The sequence below is a fragment of the Triticum dicoccoides genome, chromosome 3A (assembly GCF_002162155.2).
Source record: "Triticum dicoccoides isolate Atlit2015 ecotype Zavitan chromosome 3A, WEW_v2.0, whole genome shotgun sequence".
NCBI classification, from domain to species: Eukaryota; Viridiplantae; Streptophyta; class Magnoliopsida; order Poales; family Poaceae; genus Triticum; species Triticum dicoccoides.
In genome coordinates this window covers 414,600,509-414,620,419 of record NC_041384.1, presented here as the reverse complement: position 1 = coordinate 414,620,419, position 19,911 = coordinate 414,600,509, and the positions used below count along the sequence as shown (strand labels likewise).

The 19,911-nt window shown below is 46.4% G+C and overlaps 1 protein-coding gene across 1 annotated transcript; it reads right to left on the bottom strand.

Annotated features, from left to right (window-relative positions):
• Nucleotides 1-17,622: 17,622 nt before the first annotated feature.
• Nucleotides 17,623-18,494, bottom strand: LOC119271584. The gene is made up of 3 exons (XM_037553345.1): nucleotides 18,283-18,494; nucleotides 18,025-18,173; nucleotides 17,623-17,910 (listed from the first exon to the last, which is right to left on the bottom strand). Exons 1-3 carry the CDS (start codon nucleotides 18,427-18,429, stop codon nucleotides 17,868-17,870), a joined length of 339 nt encoding a protein of 112 aa, XP_037409242.1. The 5' UTR covers nucleotides 18,430-18,494; the 3' UTR covers nucleotides 17,623-17,867.
• Between the last annotated feature and the right edge of the window lie 1,417 nt (nucleotides 18,495-19,911).

Genomic DNA, 19,911 nt, shown 5'->3' with positions numbered 1-19,911 from the left:
TTGTATGACTCTACAGAGTTACTATCGAGTGCCGAGGGTGACACCTCATCAGCACTTCTGATGTTAATCATGTAGTGTAGCTATTTGGTGGTGGTCATCGAGGGTGATTTCCTCCTTAACCACACCGATACGACTCTGTCGTGCAACCCCTCAAGTGTGAACGTCGAGGGTGGTTCCTCTTACGTTCACCTTGATGATTACATCGAGTGGAATCCATCGAGGGTGGTTCCTCAGGGTTCCCTTTGGTGTTAGACACACAGTTACTATGGTTACTTTGACTTTGCACTGAACCATGTTACTAAAGACGGGCCGGCCCTGAGGGGTATCTGCGCGAGCTTAATTGCGAGTGACGTGGAGTCGGGTTGACCTGGAAGGCACCCGCGAGATACTTACGAGGTGTGACCAGGCATTCTTAGCCCTTGCCGCAAGTCCTCGAGACGAGGCGATGGGGTCACATTGATCATGAGTCTCTGCTCGTTACCGCGTGCTCCTAATCCACTATGACTTGGATATTTGATCCGAGGGGCCTCTGCCGTGATAGCACTAACCATCACGTGGGCATAGTATGGGCGTTCTGCGTCATATACATCATCCGAAGCTTAATAGATGTCATGCGACTGAGTGGCGCGCACCGGGTTGGACTGTCTAAGCACCTGCCTTTTTAAGGAGGTGGCTAGGTCTGCTCACCGCCCGCCCACGCAATGTGCAAGAGTTCCCGGGGCGATGGACCATGACCCCTTGGGGCATAGGTTTAGTCCGGCAGTCTAACCTCTCTATTTAGCCTAGGTCGGGTTGCGGCGTATCGTTTGGCCAAGGCCGGGCATGACCCAGGAAAGTGTGTCTGGCAGGAGTTAATCGTGCATGGTGGGTAAGTTGGTGCACCCCTGCAGGGAAGAAAACATCTATTGATAGCCTGTCCTACGGTAATGGACACTTGGAGTTGTATCTCGATCGATACAACTAGAACTGGATACTTGAGGTGATAACTGGATAGTATGGCTCTGGGATTGCTTTCTCGCAGGGAGTCAAGAAAGGATCTCTGGCCGAGGTTGATAACACTACTACTACTTTACTTTATGCTACTCTTATCTCTTCGGATGCTGCAAGATTCTTGAAGCTACTTGAAGACGCTAGTCTTCGATAGGCTAGGCTTTCCCCCTTCTCTTCTGGCATTCTGCAGTTAAGTCCACAGATACTACCCATTTCATTGACACCGATGCATATGTAGTGTAGATCCTTTCCTGTGAGTACTTTGGATGAGTACTCACGGTTGCTTTGCTCCCCCTTTTCCATTCTTCATGATACCGTGTCAAGTTTCGTGATTTTCAGGTGATTTTTGGATTTACAAGAATTTAAAAACCAAGTATCTCAATGTTTCCAACCGAGCCATGATGCCGAGGTGTTTAAAATTCATTCTCATTTCTTACATGGGACCTAAACATTCACCCAAGGACACATATATGATTTTTTAACTCATTTCGTGCACTGGAGCATGTGCTTGTAGTTCAAATTTGAATTATGCACATTAAATGCCTATAAATTCAATTAATGTATTAAAAAGGCCAAACGAACCCTGAATAATTCCAAATTAAACACGACACTCATATAGTTGCATGTTCACTGCAGATAAATGTTCTAGCAATTCAAACACCGTCCTTTCCCTTCATAACACCATTTTGTCTTTCAAATCAAAATGAACAAAAAACCAGGTACACCACAAATAGGTTACTAGCAAGAGTCTTGTGCGATGCGATATAAAATATCTTGGCACACCCTCTTGTTTGGCTTACGTCGGAATCTTCGTCATCTATAGTCCACTGCCCGCACTTCAACCACACTCCGCGCCAGTTTCTCGCGGCACCGAGCGAAAAAATTCGGCAACCGCGGAAATATCTAGCTCCTCGCACCCTCCCCCGACCAGAAGCCACACTTCCATTGTTCCTCCTTCCTTTACAAGTCAAACATTCACTGCTAACTTGCAGTGCTGCCTCCTCACCGGTGACCCTTCTCCTTGCTACGTGGCCTCGTCGATATATTCAGATAATCCACACCCCATCCCCATCCTCCTCCTCCTTCTCCATCCCACATGCCCCGGCCGACGGCGCGACACCTTCCGCCCAAATCACTGCCCCGTCCTCCAAATAAGCGCCGCCCATAGCCATTTTGCACATAGTATAGCGAGTGGCTCAGGAGCATCTAGCAACAAAGAAGCAAATCATGTCTGCACGCGCGAGTGAGGTCGCGATGACATAATACATAAACTGAACAATCTAGTTTTATTCAATGCCCCTCCCCTCCTTCAGTTTGAGTTATTCCAGCTCAGCCTGCTTGATGCTCGCTTCAATGGCCTTCATCACTTTCTTATCCTTTGCTTCCAGCAGACCCTCTTGGATGTTGAGGATCTGCATCCATATGTCATAGCATGCATATGTGTCCCTGCATGTGTAGTTGATTCATGCCCTGCATAGTGACTCGGTCCAGCGTTGGTGAAGGTTTTTATCAAAATCGTTCTTGTTGCGACGGTAGTAGTCATCAATGATTGATCCCGTGAAGTCTAATTGTACGGGCAGGTTCATCTGAAATCTCAATGCAGTGGCTTCGGTGGTCGGGACATCAAAATAAATGTCAATGTCAACGCGAGGCAGGTGTCTGTTTATTTTGTTTGTATCCACTTGATGTTTTATGTTGAGTGGATAGAAATCCACCCTTGGTCGGAAGAAAATATTGGATGCTACTATATGCCAGGCTCGAAGACAAATAAGCTTTAAATCAGACATCATGTAAGGGAATCTCCAATGTGGACCTGCAAACCTCCCACAACCGCCCGAACTGCGCTGCTCGGACCATGGAAGCCATCCAACACGGACCTGTATCGGTCCGCGGGACGGTCCGGATGCAATTTCTCCCGCAAATTGGAGACAAAGTGGGGGCGTTTGTGGGAGTCCGAACACCCAAAATGTAGGACTCTGACAACCGGCCCACCCAATCCTCCTCTCGGCCCCATTTCCTTCCACTCCGCCCTTCTCCTCCTTGCTTTGCATCTGCACCCTCCACCTCCATCGTCGTTGTTGTTCGTCTCCGGCGGCCACAAAGGCATTGTCAGACGTCCGCAACTAGCACCGACGTGCCCGCTCGTCATTCCAACGGAGCTTTCCACCATGGAGTCATTTGTACCAAGGTACACTCTGCCCCCCGTCGACGGCCTCCATTGCGGACACCACACCCGATAGGTGTTCGGTCAAATGCCATTGAGCTTATTATTAAATGCTATGTCATTTTTTAGAGTGCGAAGGATGGTGAGCTACTCAACCATGGAGGATGAGTTGTTGTGCGATGCGTGGTTGGCCATATCCGTGGTTTCATAGGCAGGAGTAGAGGGGAGCCCTTCTGGGAGCAAGTGCATGAAAAGTTTCACGCACGAAAGCACATTGCATCCTAGGACATGTACATCATTCAACCATGCAACATGAGATTGTTGTCGTATCGCTAACATGCTATCCGGATCAGCGTCATCAAGTTTTGCAACTTGATTAGTCAGCTCGAGGCAAGGTGGCGATTGCACGCGGACATGGGCGAGATCGTAAGTTTTACGTCATCTTGCTTAACTTTTTCATTGATTCATTCACTCAATATTGGTCTACACATTATATGTATGTGACACCCGGATATTTAAGCTACAGTGAACCTCTGCTAACGATGCCAAGTCACCTCGGTTACTATTGCTAATCTCGCGTTAGTTCGAAACCGGTTCGAGTTCAAATTAAAAATCAAACAAACATTAAAAGTTTTCAAACATTAAAACTAAAATGTTCGGGTTGTGCCAAATAATTCATAAGTAAATATGGTGAAGAAACCACATTATTATAAAATATTTAATTGCCCTATAATAAGTAAACAGTGGCAAAAGCAATAATTTAAATGCCTTCTGAATTATAAAAATTACCAAGCATTTGTATTAAATACCAAACCATTTTATGGCAACGCTAGATGATGCAAAGTAATTAGGGGGCACCATTCCATATTTTACAAAAGTATTTTTGAGGCCTACCAATTTGCAAAACAGAATGGGTTGCTGAAATTAAAAGAAAAAGAAAAACTAAAAAGAAAAGTGAAGGAAAAGGCTTGGTTGCACTATGCATTTGGCCCAGCCGCGCAACACTCTAGCCCAGCCCAACTTAACCCTCCTCCATTGTCTTCCCTGTTCACGGAGAGCGTTGGATGCCGGCCGTGCGTCCATGCCGCGGATCCGCCGCGTGGCGGCCATCCAGACCACCCCGCCACCCTACATGGTCGTCGTTGACCCCCTCTGTCGAACCCTAGCCCGACTCACCCTCTCGCGTCTCCCCTCTTCCTCTTCCCTCGCCCGACGCTGCCGACGACATGCGTCGCTCGATCCTGCGGCCACTTGCCTCCCCATGGCGCCAGAAGATGTCCAGGAGACGGGCCTCTTCGTATTCGTTCTCTACGTGAAGCTACTCGAGCTGGAGCGCCCTGGAGCCGCCGCCATCGACCCATCCCCTTCGGCCATGGACACCCGCGCCGCCGTTCGATCCGTTCGCCTCCGACCACCTCGTGCCACCCCGAGCTCGTCAACGCGTTCACTGTGAGCTTGCGCACCTCCTCTCCCTCTTAATCTGCTCACGCGCGCACTCTAGTCGCGGGTTCGTGTAGCACCACCATCGTCACCGCCCCGGACCACTCCGACCACGCATGTCCACAGCCGCCTTCCCCTGACCATGCCCCTTGCCGCCTTGGCCGCGATCACACCGCGACCCGCACCCCCCTGCGCCTGCCAGGGTGCGCTTGCCGTGGCCCGCACAGCCACCTCTGCCCGACTGCGCCCTCTCCTTATTGCTGCTGATGCGCCATTCTTGCCCCGCCTCCATTGCCTTGCTGCTGCACCTGCTGCTGCCGTCCTAGCCCCCCAGCTCCTGGCGTTCCTCCGCCCCTGCCGCCGCCCCTACTCTCATGTGCTGCCTCCCTCTTGTGTAGGCGCTCTACTCCTGTGCCCGCACCGGATGATCCCGAGCTCACCGTCCCGTTGCACCTGCCACGCCTCACCCGTCCGCCCCGCTCGCCCTTCTGCCCGCTGTTGTCAGCCGCCTCCGCCGCCCACCCCCCGTGATGCCGACGCCCCCGCGTCGCGCTCATCACTCGCCCCTGCCTCGCGCCTGCCTGCTCCCGTGCACACCCTGCGCGCCGGCTGCTCCCCGCCGACTAGCCTCGCCCCTCCCGTTCGCTCCGGCTCCGCCTCCGCCGCTGCTGCCGCAGCCCCACCTCCCCTTCGTCGGCCGCCCTCGCTTGTCCCTACCGCCGTCGTCGCCGATGCAGCCCTGGCCCAGCCATGGCACGCTCTCACGCCCGTGCGCGTTCGGGCGGGCGCCCGCGCCTAGTAGCCCGCCCCGCTGCCCCCTGTGACACTGCAAGGGGGCCCCATGCGGCCCCTGTTTAGATAAAAAAAGAGAAGAAAAAATGTTAAAATAAAAATAATTAATTAATTAGTTAAATGCTAATTAACTTAATTAATTAATCTTATTAAGCCTAATAAACATATTTAGTCTAACTAAACCTGCTAAATTAAACTAGTCCATGACACTGGGCCTCATTGCCTTGTATGACCAGTCAACGTTGACCAAGTCAACAGCTGACTAGACGATTGACTTTGACCCTGACCCCACGTGTCATACACCTATGGCTGGCACTGCACTATGTGACAATAGTATTTACTAATTAAATTTTGAATATAAATAAATCAATAAAATCATTTAAAACTTTGGAAAATCATAGAAAATTAACCATAACTCCGATGAAAAAGTTATATATATGAAAGTTGCTCAGAAAAATGAGACGAATCCGGTTATGCAGTCGATTGGTCCGCCACGCATCCCTAGCATAGCGAACACACAACTTTCGCCCTCCGGTTCATCTGTCCGAAAACACGAAACACCAGGGATACTTTCCTGGTTGTGTTCCTCCTTCACCGGTATCACCTCCTACTGCGTTAGGGCACACCTAGCACCGTTACTTGTCATGTCATGCATCGATATGCATCTGTTTGCATTATATTCATTGTTTCTTCCCCCCTCTTCTCTCCGATAGACTACGAGACTGACGCTGCTACTGGTGCCCCGATCGACTACGTTGTTGACGACCCCTCCTTGCCAGAGCAACCAGGCAAGCCCTCCCCTTGATCACCAGATATCGCCTATCCTTCTCTCTACTGCTTGCATTAGAGTAGTGTAGCATGTTACTGCTTTCGGTTAATCCTATTCCGATGCATAGCCTGTCATTGTTGCTACAATTGTTACCCTTACCTGCAATCCTAAATGCTTAGTATACGATGCTAGTTTTCCATCAGTAACCCTTCATTCTTGTCTGTCTGCCATGCTATACTATCGGGCCATGATCACTTGGGAGGTGATCACAGGTATATATATACTACACGTATTACACATGATACACGTTGTGACTAAAGTCGGGTCGGCTCGTTGAGTACCTGCAAGTGATTCCGATGTGGGGCTGAAGGGGCAGGTGGTTCCATCCAGGTAGTGGTGGGCCTGGGTTCCCGACGGCCCCTGACTATTACTTTGTGGCAGAGCGATAGGGCAGGTTGAGACCACCTAGGAGAGAGGTGGTCCTGGCCCTGGTAGGCGTTCACGGTTACTTCAAAATAACACGCTTAACGAGATCTTGGTATTTGATCTGAGTCTGGCCACTGGCCTATATGCACTAACCAACTACGCGGGATTGGACTGGGACACCTACTCTTGTATTAGGGAGGCTAGGTCTGCTTACCGTCCGCCCACGCAACGTGCAGGTGTGAAACGGGCGATGCGCTCAAACCCCTGCGCCATAGGATTTAGACCGACATGATGACCTCTCTATTGTGCCTAGGTAGGGCTGCGACGTGTTGATCTTCCGAGGCCGGGCATGACCCAGGAAAGTGTGTCTGGCCAAAGGGGATCGAGCGTGTTGGAAAATGTGGCGCATCCCTGCAGGGAAGTTTATCTATTCGAATAGCCGTGTCCCTTGGTAAAAGGACGACCCGGAGTTGTACCTTGACCTTATGACAACTAGAACCGGATACTTAATAAAACACACCCTTCCAAGTGCCAGATACAACCTTGTGATCGCTCTCTCACAGGGCGACGAGGGAAGGATCGCCGGGTCGGATTATGCTATGTGATGATACTTGGCTAACTTACCATCTACTCTCTTCTACTGCTTCAAGATGGAGGCTACCAGAAGCATAGTCTTCGATAGGACCGGCTATCCCCCTCTTATTCTGGCTTTCTGCAATTCAGTCCACAGATACTACCCATTTCATTGATACCAATGCATATGTAGTGTAGATCCTTGCTTGCGAGTACTTTGGATGAGTACTCACGGTTGATTTGCTCCACCTTTTTCTCTTTTCCTTTCTTCTCGGATGTCGCAACCAGATGATGGAGTCCAGGAGATAGAGGATCCCGAGGATGTTTCTACATGGAGTACGGCTTCGAGGATTAGTTAGGAGGTCTGAGGTAGGAGGCCTTGCCTTTTCGATCGATGCTACTTTTGTGCTAGCCATCTTTTGGCACCTTGTTTAACTTATGTCTGTACTTAGATATTGTTGCTTTCGCTGACTCGTCTATGATCGAGCATGTCTATTCGAGCCCTCGAGGCCCCTGGCTTATATTATGATGCTTGTATGACTTATTTATTTTAGAGTTGTGTTGTGATATCTTCCCGTGAGTCCCTGATCTTGATCGTACACGTTTGCATGTATGATTAGTATACGGTCAAATCAGGGGCGTCACAAGTTGGTATCAGAGTCGACTGCCTGTAGGAATCCCCCTTCCACACTCCTTGGCCGAAGTTCAGTCTAGTCATTGAAAAACTTTTTACTATTATGGCAGTGCGGCTTACGGGCCCACGTCGCCATTGGGTGGCATTAGGATCTTTTATTCCTCGTCTATACTCTGGGATTCTGATCTCTCCTCTATTCGGGTTAAACGAATATACTAAATCTAACTCTAGGTTCTCGTACCCACTTCCTGCTGGAGAGCCCCTTATTACAGATTATCGCCTGCTGCACCAGAAGATTCCGAATATACTCTTTGATGTTCTTTCAAGACTTTGTGCATGTTGCTTTTGTAATTCTCTTCCATCAATAAACCCCTATGGATGACCACGTACACTTGTCATTCATACAATCATTCCCCTGATCTTATTATTACAAGATACCCCGGAATTCTATCTATTGTTTTGAGAATACTTTGTGCCTACTGCCTTGCAGTTCTTTGCCACGTGAATACCCCTACGGATAATTTCTCGCACTTATCGAGTATCCGCTTATCCCCAGTTGATTCAAGTATTTCACAAAAGTCTTCGAAATACCATTCGATCTTCCGAAAATCCTCAACCGCATATTGCTCTTGAAATTCTTGCTTGCTTGCATTATGATTAATCCCATAAGTCTGGTAATCTTATTGGCATCGTTTGTCACTATCATTTTTGAGTCCATTGATTCAATAAGTTGTGAATGTTCACAATCATCAGTCGAATCCTAGGATTATCCTTCTGGCTCAGACGTCATTTTAAACATGAGCTGGATCTCGACCAATCAAATTGCCATTGATTATACCCCTAAGGCTATTCTACTTATCCATCCCTAATCAGAACATTGCTTCTGATCCCTTGTCTTGGAATTCATAATTCCTTTGCATTTGAGCTTTGAGTTAGTCAGTTGCTTCTATAATCTGATCCCTTCTCCCTCTAGTTGGGTACCGATGCTCACATCAGACCCCTTGTGGGCCATCGGATCCTTTGTTGTATTTTATCCGACAACGTCCTTCATATTCAATCACCTTGGAAGTTTTTTCCCTGATAGATAATGCCATTGGTAAATCCTATTCCTTGATTTGACCAACCATGCTCGAGCTGGTGATATTTACTATTGAAGCTTGTGGTATATGTTTCCATGATGTCCCGATGGGTTGAACCTATGCCTTCCTTAATATGTGTGAACTCGAAAGTTTTCACGAGTCATACTCTTCTAGTTTTTTCCCTGATAAAATTTCAACACTGCAACTTCATCAAACGCGAGAAGTGAACGAAAGGTTATGCATTGAGGAAAAGGGAGTCGACCTTGAACCTTTGTGTTCATGCCCATGGACACAATGTGGAACTTATCATGAAAGCTTCTTGCAAGAATATTTAATCATTTGAATAATTCTTCCGGTATCGTAAATTGGATCCCTTGTAGTTATGGTTCCGACCATGCTAACCTTATTCAATGTATCCAAAAGGAAACCAATCCATTGCCTCGTCTATTCTGACAAGATTAAAGTATATGCTATCACAAGTCAACGGTCCAATTCAGTTTATATTCTTATTTGCCCTTGAGTATACCCTCTCGTATCTTGAGAATATCAAGGAACTACATAACTTCTTATGAGTTCTTCTTCAAGTATTATTTCTCATCGATTCCAATTTTCCCCAGGTTATGAGTTGTTAGACACTCAAGGACACCGGTAAGTGAATCAATTCCACACTTTGATTCAAATAACTCTAAGTAATCTCCGATGCTTATGAGATTATTAATCCTTCAAGTCATTCCTAGCCTGATCGGCTATATCATTAGTGTCCTAAATTTTAACTATGATACCTGGTCCTTATTCTCGGAGAATAATTTTCGATGATGAGCTAAGCTTACGTTGATCTTCCTCATCATATCATTTCACCTCAAACAGCAAGCTTGATTTTGAGTTGGATACGTATCTGTGGTTCCAATAATCCTTCGCTACAACACTCCTTTTGCTTGATGCAGTCGTTGTTCGATTGCTTCTTCGTGGATCCTCTCAACAAAAATTTGTCATGATCATCATCAACATTTGGACTCCTTCTAGAATATCAACCAAATTCATGATGACGAGTACCATCCTTGCCCCTCGATGATTTGTGTTATCATCGACAACATTATTGCTTTCCCTCCAACACAAACTTGTTCATGTTTTGTGCTATACCTGGAGATCCTTGCTATCCAGCAATTATTCTTCTTTACCTTGGAGTACTACCATCTTTTATGTCAAGAATGTCATGAGAATTTCACCACCTCTTATGAATTCTTGGTACAAGTGATATTTCTTGCCATTTCTGTTCATTCCTTGGTCCCCGTGTTGTTTCTAACCGGAAAACCGACAATTGAACTATGATGTGCGAAGTCAAAAGTTCTAGCAACCCTATTGCATTGAAGTTAGTGGTCGACATTTCATTCTTAGACCATTGGTTATCGAACCACCATTCTACCATTTATCAAGCTACCTAAGCCCATATTTCGAGTGCACCTTTCAACCAATGTTTAATTGTGTATGTTTCCCTCGAGCACACCTAATTATATCATTTGATCTGACAAATGTTATCACCTTACTCATATAATTTTGGAAATCCATCCTTTGAAAATCTTGATTAATTGTCGCTGAATTCATCAGCTACCTCCTCATCCTCTCCTTGATTTAATGAGGAACTCTTGTTTCGGAACTCGCTTACATAGTTCGTTTCCTGAGGATCTTACAATGTCATCTCATAAATTTTTGTTGCACCTTTTCATCTCAGGCATCTTGAGTTTGAGGTATCCTGACACCAATTAGATCTGAATCTCGGTCAAATATGATGGTTGGAACAGATTCCCAAGAGTTATAACATTGGTCTTTAACTTGATAAGGTGATGTCATGCCTAGCACACATGGCCGGAGGACCTGTTGTTATAGTTTCCTTTTTAGCAAGATTAGCCATTCTTCCATGAGGAAATTATAAGACTTATTGTATAAGTTATTCCTGATGGATCCTTTGTGTATCCATAGCCTGATCTTACCTGATGACCATGTTAATGCTATCTTGAAACATGTCCGTGGTACTCCAATTTTCAACAAAGAACATTTGAAGCCCAATGCTAAATGTTTCTTGCTCAATTATCCAAACACCGTTGTATGTGTAATGTCATGAAAATTCTCTCTCCTTTCCTAAAGGGTTTTCTACGTTATATCCTGTCATGGATATCATGCTCTGCTTGTCCTTGGGAAGGATATATCCCTGAAATATGTGTGTATACACATTTTCCTTTCCATTGTTCTGTTTAAAACTAATAATCCCTTTTCATTTCCATTGGTTTGTTTAAACCTTATTGGGATATGTATTATATAAGCAGTAATATTTCCCTGCTTATGTAAACACCTCATTGTACCACTCTGTCAGTAAGACCATGTTACTATTGTTGATGACATTCCGGTAACCACCGATGGACGGGAACTTTGCCTATTGGTCCGCCTCGTTCAACGAGCAGGAAAATGGTTCTCTTCGTTCCTCGCCCTTGGTACCGATATTGTTGCCGACATAACTGATAGGCTATCCTCTGACATGCCTTGCTTACATGATCGTGCAAGACGCCATCGGCCCTTCCTACTTTTAACCCACATGGTGGGCCCATAACCCACAGGTCCCATGATCGAAACCTGACTCTCCTATACACCCTGTTGTCAAAGTTATTCCTCGCGCTTGACTTCGTATGTAATTCACGGGTCACCTACCTAGTGATCTATTCTGGTATCAAACACTAAACCTATTCCCATTGCTCTGGACCCCCTTTTACACTTTGTTTCAGACTTCAAACGAATTGCCTACCCGCTTGAAACTTCTCATGGTACTTTCTTACTTTACTCTCGATATTTTCTTAAGTTTCAGTACGACAGTTACTTTCTGCCACCTTCCCCGATGTTAGCTACCAGATAGTCAACCTTGCAGGTCCGTTCTCCCGGACTACCCACCCTTTATTCTTTCCTAAGTACGATGGAATTCCCGAAGAAAGAATGCTGACTTCATCACGATTACCCAAAGCAGAGAAATGAAAACATCAACATAATGGATCGACCTCTTCGAGAAGAGCAACCAAGACCGAGAAGATCCGTTAGATTTTTCGTAACCCAATCCCTTCCCCCTTGCTCCCCTCTTAAATCTCGGGACGAGATTTCTTATAGTGGAGGAGAATTGTGATGCCCAGATATTTAAGCTACAGTGAACCTCTGCTAATGATGCGACGTCACCTTGGTTACTATTGCTAATCTCGCGTTAGTTTGAAACCGGTTCGAGTTTAAATTAAAAATCAAACAAACATTAAAAGTTTTCAAACATTAAAACTAAAATGTTCGGGTTGTGCCAAATAATTCATAAGTAAATATGGTGAAGAAACCACATTATTATGAAATATTTAATTGCCCTATAATAAGTAAACAGTGGCTAAAGCAATAATTTAAATGCCTTCTGGATTATAAAAATTACCAAGCATTTGTATTAAATACCAAACCATTTTATGGCAATGCTAGATGATGCAAAGTAATTAGGGGGCACCATTCCATATTTACAAAAGTATTTTTGAGGCCTACCAATTTGCAAAACAGAATGGGTTGCTGAAATTAAAAGAAAAAGAAAAAGGAAAAAAAAGAAAAGTGAAGGAAAAGGCTTGGCTGCAATGTTCATTTGGCCCAGCCGCGCAACACTCCAGCCCAGCCCAACTTAGCCCCTCCATCGTCTTCCCTGTTCACGGAGCGCGCTGGACGCCGGGCGTGCGTCCATGGCGCGGATCCGCCGCGTGGCGGCCATCCAGACCACCCGCCACCCTACATGGTCGCTGTTGACCCCCTCTATCGAACCCTAGCCCCACTCACCCTCTCGCGTCTCCCCTCTTCCTCTTCCCTCGCCCGACGCTGCTGTCGACATGCGTCACTCGATCCCGCGGCCACTTGCCTCCCCATGGCGCCAGAAGATGTCCAGGAGACGGGCCTCTTCGTATTCGTTCTCTACATGAACCTACTTGAGCTGGAGCGCCCTGGAGCCGCTGCCATCGACCCATCCCCTTCGGCCATGGAAGCCCGCGCCGCCGTTCGATTCGTTCGCCTTCGACCACCTCGTGCCACCCTGAGCTCGTCAACGCGTTCACTGTGAGCTTGCGCACCTCCTCTCCCTCTTCATTTGCTCACGCGCGTACTCTAGTCACGGGTTCGTGTAGCACCGCCACCGTCACCGCCGCGGACCACGCATGTCCGCGGTCGCCTTCCCCTGACCGTGCCTCGCGCCGCCCTGGCCGCGATCATGTCGCGACCTGCGCCCCCCTGCGCCTGCCAGCGTGCGCTCGCCGCGGCCCGCACAGCCACCTCTGCTAGACCGCACCCTCACTCTCCCGCTGCTGCTGCCTCCCTCCTGTGCCAGCGCTCTGCTCCTGTGCCCGCACCAGACGAACCGAGCTCACCGTCCGCTGCACCCGTCGCGCCTCACCCGTCCGCCCCGCCTGCCCTTCTGCCCGCTGTTACCGGCCGCCTCCGCCGCCCACCCCCCGTGACGCCCACGCCCCCGAGTCGCGCTCGTTGCTCGCCCCTGCCTCGCGCCTTCCTGCTCCCGTGCACACCCCGCGCGCCGGCTGCTCCCCGCTGACCGGCCTCGACCCGCCCGCTTGCTCTGGCTTCGCCTTCGCCGCTACTGCCGCAGCCCCACCTTCCCTTCACCGGCCGCCCTTGCTTGTCCCTGCCGCCGCCGTCGCCAGCGCAGCCCTGGCCCGGCCACAATGCGCCCTCACGCCCGTGCGCGTTCAGGCGGGCGCCCGCGCCCAGTAGCCCGCCCCGCTGGCCCCTATGACAATGCAAGGGGGCCCCATGCGGCCCCTGTTTAGATAAAAAAAAAAGACAGAAGAAAAAATGTTAAAATAAAAATAATTAATTAATTAGTTAGACGCTTAATTAACTTAATTAATTAATCTTATTAAGCCCAATAAACATATTTATTCTAACTAAACCTGCTTAATTAAACTAGTCCATGACAGTGGGCCCCATTGCCTTGTTTGACCAGTCAATGTTGACCCAGTCAACAGTTGACTAGACGGTTGACTTTGACCCTGACCCCACGTGTCATACACCTATGGCTGGCACTGCACTATGTGACAATAGTATTTACTGATTAAATTTTGGAATATAAATAAATCAATAAAATCATTTAAAACTTTAGAAAATCATAGAAAATTAACCGTAACTCCGATGAAAAAGTTATATATATATATATATATATATATATATATATATATATATATATATATATATATATATATATATATATATATATATATATATATATATATATATCCCGTTGGTCCGCCACACATCCCTAGCATAGCGAACACGCAATTTTCCCCCTCCGGTTCATCTGTCCGAAAACGCGAAACACCGAGGATACTTTCCCGGTTGTGTTCCTCCTTCGCCGATATCACCTCCTACTGCGTTAGGGCACACCTAGCACCCTTACTTGTCATGTCATGCATCGATATGCATCTGTTTGCATTGCATTCATTGTTTCTTCCCTCCTCTTCTCTCTGGTAGACTACGAGACTGACGCCGCTGCTGGTGCCCCGATCGACTACGTTGTTGACGACACCTTCTTGCTAGAGCAACCAGTCAAGCCCTCCCCTTGATCACCAGATATCATCTATTCTTCTCTCTACTGCTTGCATTAGAGTAGTGTAGCATGTTACTGCTTTCGGTTAATCCTCTTTTGATGCATAGCATGTCATTGTTGCTACAGTTGTTACCCTTACCTGCAATCCTAAATGCTTAGCATAGGATGCTAATTTTCCATGAGTGGCCCTTCATTCTTGTCCGTTTGCCATGCTATACTATCGGGCCATAATCACTTGGGAGGTGATCACGGGTATATGTATATATACTATACATATTACACATGATATATGTTGTGACTAAAGTCAGGTCGGCTCGTTGAGTACTCGCAAGTGATTTCGATGTGGGGGCTGAAGGGGCAGGTGGTTCCATCTAGGTAGTGGTGGGCCTGGGTTCCCGACGGCCCCCGACTGTTACTTTATGGCGGAACGACAGGGCAGGTTGAGACCACCTAGGAGAGAGGTGGGCCCGGCCCTGGTCGACGTTCGCGGTTACTTCAAAATAACATGCTTAACGAGATCTTGGTATTTGATCGGAGTCTGGCCACTGGCCTATATTCACTAACCAACTACGCGGGAACAGTTATGGGCACTCGACGTCGTGATATCAGCCGAAGCCTTCTTGACGTCAGCGACTGAGCGGCGCGCGCCGGATTGGACTGGAACGCCTGCTCTTGTATTAGGGAGGCTAGGTCTGCTTACCGACCGCCCACGCGACGTGCATGTGTGCAACGGGCGATGGGCCCAGACCCATGCGCCCTAGGATTTAGACTGGCGTGTTGACCTCTCTGTTGTGCCTAGGTAGGGCTGCGACGTGTTGATCTTCCGAGGCCGGGCATGACCCAGGAAAGTGTGTCCGGCCAAAGGAGATCGAGCATGTTGGGAAATGTGGTGCACCCCTGCAGGGAAGTTTATCTATTCGAATAGCCGTATCCCTCGGTAAAAGGACGACCCGGAGTTGTACCTTGACCTTATGACAACTAGAACCAGATACTTAATAAACACACCCTTCCAAGTGCCAGATACAACCCGATGATCGCTCTCTCACAGGGCGACGAGGAGAGGATCGTCGGGTAGGATTATGCTATGCGGTGATACTTGGTTAACTTACCATCTACTCTCTTCTACTGCTTCAAGATGGAGGTTGCCAGAAGCGTAGTCTTCGATACGACTAGCTATCCCCCTCTTATTCTGGCTTTCTGTAGTTCAGTCCACATATACTACCCACTTCATTGATACCAATGCATATGTAGTGTAGATCCTTGCTTGCGAGTACTTTGGATGAGTACTCACGGTTGCTTTGCTCCCCCTTTTTTCCCGTTTCCTTTCTTCTCGGATGTCGCAACCAGATGATGGAGTCCAGGAGATAGAGGACCCCGAGGGTGTTTCTACGTGGAGTACGACTTCGAGGATTAGTTAGGAGGTCCAAGGTAGGAGGCCTTGCCTTTTCGATCGATGCTACTTTTGTGCTAGCCATCTTATGGCACCTTCTTTAACTTATGTCTGTACTCAGATATTGTTACTTTCGCTGACTCGTCTATGATCGAACACTTGTATTCGAGCCCTCGAGGCCCTTGGCTTGTATTATGATGCTTGTATGGCTTATTTATTTATAGAGTTGTGTTGTGATATCTTCCTGTGAGTCCCTGATCTTGATCATACATGTTTGCATGTATGATTAGTGTACGGTCAAATTGAGGGCGTCACAATGTACCCCGCATGCGCCGCCGTGGTGTACCACAGTATAGAGGGACGGCCATTTACGTGCGCACAATGTTGGAGGAAGCAGATGGGGGGAGTTTGTGTGGAACGACATGACCCGTTCATGAAAAAAATGTTGGACATCCGGGATGTAGTCAAATTAGAGACATTGTTGTACTAGACTTAATTTGCATGCTATGTATGGATGGTTTGTGCTACTTTCTATCCGAATTTTGATGAATATTGACCGCTTTGCATGAATTTGTCTGGTTAGTTAAAATGCAGTTTGAAATGTATGCGGCTACGGTTGGATGACGCCCTCCCATATCCGTATCCGGGGACTGATCCCCTTTTCTGCGGACGGATGCGGGAGGAAATTTGTGGGTTGCCGTTGGAGATGCTCTAAGTAGACCAGTCCATAGACACGGATGCGGAAGAAAATTTACGGGTTGCCGTTCGAGATGCCCTAAATTTATGAGTTGCCATTGGAGATGCCTAGCAAATGGGGGGTGCTTAATTTTCCTTCATCATGTCAGCATTCATATTTTAGAGACAGGGTCCTCAACGATTCACATAGCTGAGCAACTGGGGCGTAGTCAATTTTCCTTCCTCATGTCAACATTTATATTTCAGACTCGTGAAACAAACATTCAGACGTGCACCAAACCTCTTCACCACATCTACGTTCTGAATTTTCTAAGAATGAGAAAGAGAAATGGCCAGCTCTCGGGTGCCAGCACGCACTATATGTGCAAAATAATTTAGTAATTGCATAAAAAGTAAGAAAAAAAACATTTTTTTTATCAAATATGATCAAGTATTGTATTCATATAAAAAGTTTGGCCAAGAAATGATCCCGTTGACTTAGGACCAAATAGCGTCACTACATACATGTTAAAAGAAATTGCTACCCATCGTGTAGTGTGATTAAAGAACGCTGCTACACAGACGACAAACATTGGACGATTTGCAGACGATGTAGCACAGGAAGCCGTTCACGTGAAAAGCAAAACTGAACAACACCGTTCGATCCAACATCGTCCAGCTATCGGCCAGGATACTGTCGTCCGTATAGTAGTTTCGGTGATTAAATGTCATCAACTAGATGAAGGAATGATTCAAAATTTCAGATGACAGTGAATGGCCCCTTGTCATCACAGCCACCATGTGTGGACCATGGATCCCAAAATAATACTAGCAGCGAGTTAATTTCCAAACTAACCATCAAAGTTGGAGTGCGGTATTTTTCTTTGTTGGGATGCAGATTACTCCCAAAATAATGCATATACAATCAGGTTCTGGTTTAAGTTCATACTGAACAAAATAAAACCAGTCAGACATTCCTATATCAAAGTCTCATTATCTGAAAACTCAATGAACTGAGATCAATTCTACAACTTCTAACTAAAAGCAGAGTTTAATTAAAAGAAGTCACTTTTCCATTTTAATTCGCACCTTGATACTAGTTCATTTTGTACTGAAACATAAATTATTCTTTGGTTTCTCAGCACAAACAGGACAGTTTGGTCATCAATCAATTACATTCCATGAGCAAAATACAATGCCTCCTCTGACAACACTTTTTAACACCCGCTTCTAAGAATACACACCTAAGCTTCAAACAGGTAACAAAAGAAATTGATGATGCAAACAGTCCACTCATAAAAAGTGGCGTTTGATACAAATTGTTCCTTCATGCATAGCCTTTGCCCAGGCAATTCAAGCAGCGCTGTACCCTGAAAATGTGAACAAATGTGAACAAATCAAGGAAGGAACGTCCATGGCAAAACTAATACTAGTAGCATCCAGCAGCAACCAGGAAGAAGCAAGCTACGTAAAACAAGGCCAACCTGGTACCATCACAAGTAGGGCAGAGACACGGGTTAACGAACACCGGGTCGTAGAGCGGAGACCATTCGACCGTGGCGCTACCCCTGCAGAGCCTGCACCCGTAGGTTCCCTTCCCCTCGCAGGCACCACACTGCATCGCGAATTTTCTCTGGTAACAGTGCAGATTGGATGTTATCGCAGTCAGAGCAAAGGCATGGTAGCAGTGAAGGATTTGTGCTCTAGACTTTGGATGGATTGGGGACTTGGAGGGGCGTTACCTGGTTGGTATCGGAGAGGAAGCGGAGGGAGCGGACGGCGGCGGTGGATGCTGTGGAGAGGAGGAGGAAGCCGCCGCCGAGGTACGCTGCGACACGTCCCACGGCTTGGAGCTGCCGCCGTACGCGGGCGCCGCCGCCGGATTCCATCACCGAGTGTTGCGAATCGAGTCGAGCCGTGTGGGTTATCCCGGGAGCTTTTTTTTTAGAAACATCCTGAAAGCTCGGGAAAATATCTGGTGCACCGGAGCTTGTGGTGCTACAGGTGCACCGAGCTCATATTGTATTTTTTAAAATGTTCAAAAAATTCTGAAAAAAAATTAGCACACTCACACAACATCAATATAAGTTGTCATAAAATTTAAAGTCAAAATTCAAAACCTAATTCGAAAAACAAAAATGATAAATTCAACACTGAATAGTACATAAAATAACTTGGGCTTTAGATTTGGCCCATTATCACACTGAAGTCAAATTTGTCATTTTTGTATCTCAAAAAATATTTCAAATTTTTATACGAAATTTTGTGACATCATACGTTGATGTTGCGTCAACGTGCTAGATTTTTTTTTCAGATTTTTAAAAACATTTTATGATATCCGATGCACCGGTAACACCACAAGTGCGAGTGCACTACATACATTCCCCCGGAAGCTCCTAGCCAGCGTTGCAGGCGCCCGTTAACAACCTGGCGCTCGCACTGTCACTGGCATGGGCGGGCCCACGAGCGCTGAGTTCGATCGCACTGCTGGCGCTCCGGAAGGAAATCCCTATTCGCCACTTGCTGCGGCAAACTGTCGGGCTACCGCACAAAGCAGCGATGCGAGCGACAAACATGGGCCGGCCCACTTCAAGATTTACATAAGTGCGGCCAACCGGTTTTAGGAACCTTCTACAAGGTTCCCTAAACCGAGTTTTATGGTGATTTCGATCGCTCGCTTAGCGGATCGGTCGCTCGCTTGCAGCCTAGTTTTTTTTTCCGTCTTTTTGTCGTTGATCCGGTAGGAAAAAACCACCCAGTTTTTCTATTTTTTATGAAATAAAAATGTGAAATCAAAAAAGGTTTAAAGATTTAAAGAAACAAGTTCACCCGTTTGAAAAAAGTTCATATATTTAAAAAAAGGTTCATCGATCTTTTGTTAAAAGTTCATCAATTTTGAAAAAAGTGCATCGAATTTGAAAAAAAAGTTCAACGATTCTGAAAAAAGTTTGTCAATTTTGAAAAAAAACATCTATTTGAAAAACTGTTCATCGATTTTGAAAAAAGTTCATCAATATTGGGAAAAAATTATCCAAATTGAAAAAAGTTCATTGATTTTGAAAAAAAATCATTGAAATTAAAAAATAATTAATGTATTATGGGAAAAATTCATCGATTTGAAGAAAAAGTTCACGTATTTGTGGACAATTCATCAGGCAAGGAAAAAGAAGAAAACAAAAAACAAAAAGGAAAAAAAGAAAAGAAAAAAAAAGGATCAAATAAAAGACGAATAGATTTAAATGTTAGCACGGTCGCGTTGGTTGGCGGGGTAGTTACACCAACCAACCTTCGGAGAGTAGGTCACAGGTTCGACTTCTTCACGGCACGGTATTTTTTAACACAAAAAGGAGGAAAGCAAAATGGACCGAGCC